The 7,643-nt window shown below is 42.8% G+C and overlaps 1 protein-coding gene across 1 annotated transcript; it reads right to left on the reverse strand.

Moving 5' to 3' along the window:
- Nucleotides 1-1,061: 1,061 nt before the first annotated feature.
- Nucleotides 1,062-1,613, reverse strand: LOC130934663 (proline-rich receptor-like protein kinase PERK9). The gene has a single exon (XM_057864211.1). It carries the CDS (start codon nucleotides 1,611-1,613, stop codon nucleotides 1,062-1,064), a length of 552 nt encoding a protein of 183 aa, XP_057720194.1.
- Between the last annotated feature and the right edge of the window lie 6,030 nt (nucleotides 1,614-7,643).

The raw sequence follows: 7,643 nt of genomic DNA on the forward strand, positions 1-7,643 counted from the left end.
CCATCATCATTTTTTTCTTTCTTTTCCCCTTTTTTTTCTTTTTTTCTTTTCATTTTTTTTTTCTTTTCAAACTATATACAAGAACATCAATGCATAAGGTCTATACATTTAATCAATACATGAATATGTACCCAATTCCTAAACATGAAAGTGTACTACCCTTTTTACCCCATCCAATGTTCCCAAGCTTCACCACTTTGAATAATAAACACTCTCACTAGCCTAGGCTAATCAAAGATCCAAACAAGGACTTTTCATTGGTTTTCCGCCTTGGGCTTGTAATGTGCTAAAATGAGAATAAGTTGGTTAAGCATAGGCTCAAAATTGGCTAACAATGGAGAGTAAAAGGTAGGCTATTTGGGTAAGTGGCTAATGAAATAATGGCCTCAATCATATAAATGCATAAATACAAGAAATAAATGGACATATAGAATCAAGCAAATCAAGGATCACAATCATAGAAAGAGAACAATTTCACACAAGAATGGAAGATAAGTGGTCATAAAATGTAACCACATCAATAGGCTCAAGTCTCACAAGCTTGTGTTCTTAACTCAATACATGCTTCACAAAGTATGAAATTCAAGCAAGTTTCACTAAAAATTTTCTTTCAATCAATTGGGTTAATGCCCTACAATTAAACTTCTTGAAAAATCTCAATGTTTGACTAAGCATTGTTGTGATTGAGAGATTCAAAAATTTCCTTAGTTCACCCTTTCCTTTTTCACTTAAAACCAATTTCTTATGCAAAAAGGGTGACACTAAGTATTTGCAATTCAAAGTATGATTCCTAATCATAACCACAAACTAAAAAGAAAGATATGCAAAGATGTATAAAGAAAAATCCAACTAAAAGTATGAAAGCTATCATCTAAAATATCTAAAAATATCCATAAGCATCAAAATATCTAAAATCCAAAATAAGCAGTAAAAGTATCCAAAGTAAACTAAAAATGCATCAAAATATATACAAAAGATATGCAAAATAAGGTAACTAAGAAAGTATCCAAAATGTTCACCGGTTCCCTCCCCACACTTAAGATCAAGCATCGTCCTCGATGCTAAACCGGAGGATCAGTGGAAGGTACAACGGTAGGCTCTGGCTCTGGCTGTGGGTGTGGTACCGGCTCCTCATGAGTCTGAGCTGTCTTTGTAGTGTCTGGGGCATCCGGAGGAGCATCCTGCTGAGTCGGTGCCTCCGCATCCTCCTCCTGATGATCCTGCTCATCGGAGGCCGGAGAATCGGGGAGCGGAGGTAACTTAGCACCCAGGGAAATAAGTGCCTGGTCCATCCGATCTAATCGGCGTCTGACATGGCGTCTCTCACGCTCTAGGAATCGGAATAGACGCTGGACCAGTAAGTAGGTAGGCTCAGGTGCTGCTGGTGGAACTGTAGATGACGAGGGGGCTGCGGTAGTAGAGGAGGATGGGGCTGCTGTAGGGGCTGATGGTGAAGGTGTCCCCACTACAGCTCTAGCCCTAGAACGACGTCTAGCAGGGGGCCTCTCGTGCACCCAACCACCCCAAGGAATGGTAATCTCTCTGTCATCTGCATCAGGGGGTGGTGGTCGCACATCATCATCTAACCATGGGACCTCAGCTAGGGCCGCCATACTCGTGACCAAGGTAGGAAATGGAAGTAGGCCACGAATATGCGCCCGCCATATGCACTGTCGGATAAGCCTAGGAAAAGAGACATCCTTCCCCTCCATCACACACCCGATCAGCAGAAGCATCTCCATGGGAATCTCAGAGAAGTGAGTGGTAGGCAGGACGTAGTGGGCGAAGATCATCTGCCAAGTCCTGGCCTCTCTAGTCAAGTGAGCGAATAACATCCCCTTAGGCTTGGTGTTCGTCGCATCCATGACCCAACTAGCATCAGGTAACCCAATCACGCGCCTAAGCGCCTCATAATCAAAGGTCATGGTATGGATGGCTATCTCTGCCTGCTGATGGGCACATATGTCATCAGGAACGTGCCGACACTATAACGCCTCCGCTATAGCAGTCTCAGTAATCATAATCTCTTTACCCCTCACCTGAACCGAATCCAAGGTGGGACAGAAGAAGTTGCAGTAGAATTCCTTCACCCAAGATATATTGATATCCCCCAAATCTCGGTCAACAAAGTCTATGCCCAACTCAAGGATCCGACCAGTAATCGACCGTCTCACATCATTGGGTAGGAGCAATTTCTTCTCAATGTTCAGCTTTGTTGTTCGATATTTGGAAAATCGAAATTCACAGTAAAGATTGGGGAATTTGGCTGGATCGGTAGAAGGTAACTGCTGATTTTCTTTTTCTTCATCATTTAACGGATTCTTAGCATAATGCTTGTAAATGGAGGGAATAGAAGGTGTAGAGAGTTTTCTTTTCTTGGAGGCAGTGGCTATGGCTTTGCCTTTATCCGACATCCTGAAAAATATGATAGAATATACAAAACACTTAGCATGTAACAAAGAAGGCATGTTCAGGATACAGTCGGCTAATAAACAATCATGATGTTGCAAAGAATATGCAAAAGTGAACAAGTAAACATAAGTGAACAAATGAACCAAGAATGTAATCCTCATTAAAGGCAACAACTCTTATTCAAAAAGGCAATAATATCAGCATAGTGTAAAAGAATTGTTAAAGAAGGTTAAAGATGAGTGGAAGGTAAATGGTTAAAAAAATTAGTGAGTTAGAAAGGTGGATTAGTGATATGATGATATTTAGGCCCAATTAAAAAAAGAAAGTTGTGATTCATGTTCACAATGATTTATGCAAATCCGGGAAGTCAAACGGAAACAGAATTTTGCCCAAATTTGAAACAAAGACTAAAATGGAACAAATTTTCTTGAAAATTGGGCAGCATTCTGGCTTAAAATTAGACGTTCCCGGGTAGCAAAATGGCATAAACAACATGATTACAATATCAATTAATCACAGCAGCAAAAATATAGCATCCAGGCAACACAGATGACACACAGACCAACTTAAAACTAGCATGCATCAGTTAAGCAGACAATCAGAGAATAAACACAAACGGAGCATTTATCAGGCCTAGAATCCTCTATCCAGCCCTAGCTACCTAACCGCAATTATTTCTAACTAATCCTAACATACAGAAACTATATTCTACTTAACTAACATAGAACTAACAGAAGTTAACAGTATGAAAAATTTAGACGGAACAGAGTTGGAACCTGGGAGCAGAGAAGAAAGAGAGGTGCAGGCTGAAAGTAGGCAGGGAGGATCGCCGCCGCGGAAGGTGGCGAGCACGGCGGAGCAGCGACAGGCGGCGACGGGAGAGACTGAGGGATGGGAAGCTAGCAGTGGTGATAGAAGGGAAGTGATGGGAGAGTGTGAAGTGGAGAAAGAGGGCGTCGCCGGTGGTGATGATGGAACGGCGGCGGGGCAGAGGCAGACGGTGGTGGGGGTTTGGCCGAGAGGAGGAGGAGGGAGTGAGTGGATGAGAGAGAGAGAGAACGAAGTGAGTGGAGGAGAGAGAGAGAGAGTCGATGGGAACAATGGCGGTGGTTGCCGGCGGAGCAGCTGCGCGGCGGTTGTGGCAGAAGGGAAGAAAAAGACGAAAATGGAGGTTGGGAGGGGGAAAGGGAGAAGGTGCGCGACTGCGCAGTCTGCGTCGCGCATTAGGGTTATCCTATTTTTGAATCAGCGCGCGCGCACACCGTGCGCGTCCGTGTACGTTGAGAAAACTTGGGACACACGCGTGCGCGTACAACGCGCTTGAGCGCGGATGAGCAAAATAGGCAAGGACGCGTGCTCGTATAGTGTGCGCACGCGTGCATGGAGTTGGGCCAGGGGCTTAGAGTTGGCCCAAGTCAGGCCTAACTCTCTGGAAAATGGCCTGGAGGTTGCGCTACCAGACCTGCGAGCACGCGGCATGTACGCGTCCGCGTGCATTGAGGGAAATGGAGATTCATGCGTGAGCGTGCAGTGCGCTCTAGCGTGGGTTGGCAGATTAGGCAAGGGCGCGTGCGCGTACAGTGCGCGCACGTGTACATGAGATTGGGCCTGAGGCCTAGGGTGGGCTTGAGGCACGCCCAACTCTCGGTTCAGAAGCCTAGAGTGGTGGCAGCACGCAAGGACGCGCGCGCGGCAGGTGCGCGTGCACGTATGGTGATGAGTTGCTAGGAGGCGCACTAGCGCAACGTGTGCGCTCGCGTCTTGTTCCACTTTTGACATATGGGCGCGCATGCGGCAAGTGCGCGTGCGCGCAGATCGAGTTGGGCCAGGGGCCTATAGTTGGCCCAGAGCCGGCTCAACTTTCTGGGGTTTGGCTCAAAAACTTGTAGCAGCAAATCGGCGCGGACGAGGCAGGTGCGCGTCCGCGTACATGTCATTGTTCTCATGATCGACGCGCACGCACGTAGTGCGCGTCCGCGTGGGTCATGTTGGGCTTAGGGCATAATGTTTGCCCAAGAGAGGCCCAACTCTCGGGAGGGTGTATGGTGGTGGATCCTCTCATGGACGCGTGCGCGTATTATGTGCGCGCGTGTCCACCCCCTTTTTTTTTCAGAAAAATTGTGCTGGGTGCTCCCCATACTGTTCACAACTCTTTATTCAATCAACCATCATACAATTCACAAAAATGCAATTTGATATTATTCATCTACTACTAAACACAACATACATGTGACTAAGCTAACAATTAAGTTGTACAAACAAATTTATGTGAAACATTTACTTACAATGGTAACTCGAATCACTTATTGAGCAAATTTAAAGAGAGTGGAAAGAGTTTACCATGGTGGGGTGTCTCCCACCTAGCACTTTTAGTTTAAGTCCTTAAGTTGGACATTTTGAGATGCTTGTTGTCATGGTGGTTTATGTTTGTACTCATCCTTGAATCTCCAAGGATCCTTGCTTCTCAATTGGTTGATAGAATTTCCAACCGTCTTCATCAAGCTTGGGCAAAGTTCTACCCAAGATATGAGTCCCCATAGTTGGTCTTCACATAGCGAACCGGGATCCCATATCTTATCCTCACACCCGTCTTCAATTTGATCTTCATACTTTTTCTTTCCGGGTGGTTGACATATGGAATTCTCTTTAGCATACCAAGCCTTCCTTCGATACCCTTGCAAAGTGGCATTCCTCCAATCATCGCTCCTATACCTTAAAGCTTTTACCTTGATGAGCCCAACTCCGACTTTCCAACCACTACACAACTCATTCTTACTTTCAATTCCACAAAGAGTTCTAAGTTGACCATCATTTTCAATCAAACCATATTCAAGTGAGAATTTAAAGCTTAGAGATAGAGATTTTACCTACTTAAATGTTGTATTGGATGGTAACTTGGGACGGGAGGCTTCCCCACACTTAGACAATGCAAGGTCCACTTCCTTGTTCTCTGCTTTGTGTATTTCCACCTCTTCACAAGCTTCCTCAATTTCAACCTCATCCCCTTTGTTACGTGGCTTGGTGTTGTCTTCAAGAACTTCATCTTGTCTAATGAGAGGTGATTCAATTTTGGATAGAAATTTATTGATGAATGAGTTCATCTCTTGATCAACCTCTTCATACTCTTCAATTTCAATATACACCATGCCAACTTTTTCGTTTTCCTTGGGAGGTTGTGCACACTCTTTTATAATTTCAACTCCATGTCCAATGGGAGAGGATTCCATTGTAGAGAGAAATTCATTCATGATTGCATCCATCTCTTGATAAGCCTCTTCCAAGTCTCCAACGATGATATGCTTTGGAGGTTGCGCACCCTCTTCAACATCAATATCAAGCTTCTTGGAAGAGTGCTCCATGATGCTACATTCCCATGGACTTTCAACATCTCCTAAATCTTCAACCACTTCTTCCCTTTCTTCAATGATCATAGGCTCCTCCAATTGTTCCAACACAAAATTCGACTCCTCCTTCTCCACCGGATTTTCCACTTTCTCCTTCATGCTTTGTTCTTTTTTTGACTTTTCACATGGGGTCACGGAGGCACCTTGAGTGTTCAAGCATTGGTAGGCTAGGGTAGACACTACCTTGGTCAAGTTGGTCACAAACTCAAGTGTATCCCGCTTCATGGTCTCTTGTCCTTGAAGTAACAAAGTGAGAGAATCGTCTATTGGGGCTTGTGGTGGGTAGGAAGGTTCATCATTTTGGAGAGAGGGTTCATAATAGGAAAGTGGTTCTTCTTGGTAAGGTTGTGGAGATTGTGTGTATTGAGGTAGTTCTTGGGAGTAATCTTGATAGGGTTGTGGTGGTTCTAAGGGTTCTTGCTCATAATGGTCATAAGAGTATGGTATGGGGGTTTGGTCATATGATGGATATGGATTATAGGAAGGTGCTTGGTATGGAAGGGCTTGTGAGAATGGTTGAGGTTCATGTTGAGGATATGGTTCATAGGCATATGGTGGTGGTGCTTGGAAGTCACAAGGCGATTCACCATAGCCATTGGATTGATATGCATCATAGAATGGCTCTTCTTCATAATGCATTGGTGGAGGTTGTTGCCATGAAGATTGATCATATGCATATGGCTCCTTCCACCTTTGATTGTCCCATCCTTGATACACATCCTCATTGTAGCTCTTACTTCCTACAACATAGTTAGAACCAAACTCATAGCCAAAGTGAGAATTCATGGTGGAAAGACAAAATAAAACTAACAAAATCTAGTAAACAAGCAAAAGACAAGCTATTTACAATATTCACATATGTACAATAACCAATAACACAACACCATTGCAAATCTCCGGCAACGGCTCCATTTTGATGATTGGATTTTTGACGGTTTAGAATTTCACTAATGAAATCTCGTTGTAAAGTATAGTTTCTAAACCAAACAATAATCCTTTCATACAAAAAGTTGTTTGTCACTAGTACAAACCCCTAAAATTTATAAACCGAAGTATTCAAACCTCGGGTCGTTCTCCCTAGGATTTACAATAAAGTGTCTTGTTATTGGTTGTGAGTTATTTTGGGATTTTGGATAAGAAGCTTGAAAAATAAATGGTAATGAAAATAAACTAACAACTATAAAACTCTTGGCAAGATATGAGAACTAGAAATCCTATCCTAGTTATCCTTCTCAATTGTGATGCGAATTGTTCATTGCTCCCACTTAGTTAGCCTCTAACCATGGAGGAAAGTCAAGTAGATGAATCAATTTGATTCCTCAAGCCCTAATCAACTCCTAAAGGAAAGACTAGCTTTAGAGGCATTCAAATCAATTAGCAACTTCTAATTATCAACCAACAAAAGAATTAGATAACTCAAGAGTCACTAATCACTCTACCTAGGCCAAGAGGAACAAAACCTACACTATATCTAGAAGAGACATTTTATCAAACACATAGAGTGCAATACAAGTAAACCTTATTAAATGCAAGAATTAAAGGAATCTATAACTACAAAAACAAGAGATCAACAATAGAAAAGCAAAGAAGAACAATTATTATGAATTACCTCTTATTGAATTGAAAGAAATTGGAAGCAACAGTAGTAGATCTACAACAAAGTATAAGAACAACATAAAGGAAATTACAACTAAAGAATAGAAGAAGAATGAATGTAACTACAAAGAATTGAAAAGATAGAAGTAGAAGAAGATGAAAGCAAAGATTAAAATCTAGATCTAAGATTATCGAACTAAACCTAATCCTAATTCTAGAGAGAAGTGAGAG

This window comes from Arachis stenosperma, chromosome 6, assembly GCF_014773155.1.
Source record: "Arachis stenosperma cultivar V10309 chromosome 6, arast.V10309.gnm1.PFL2, whole genome shotgun sequence".
Taxonomy (NCBI): Eukaryota; Viridiplantae; Streptophyta; class Magnoliopsida; order Fabales; family Fabaceae; genus Arachis; species Arachis stenosperma.

Coding starts and splice junctions, on each gene's coding strand:
- LOC130934663 (XM_057864211.1), bottom strand. CDS start 1,613: ATGGCGGCCCTAGCTGAGGTCCCATGGTTAGATGATGATGTGCGACCA.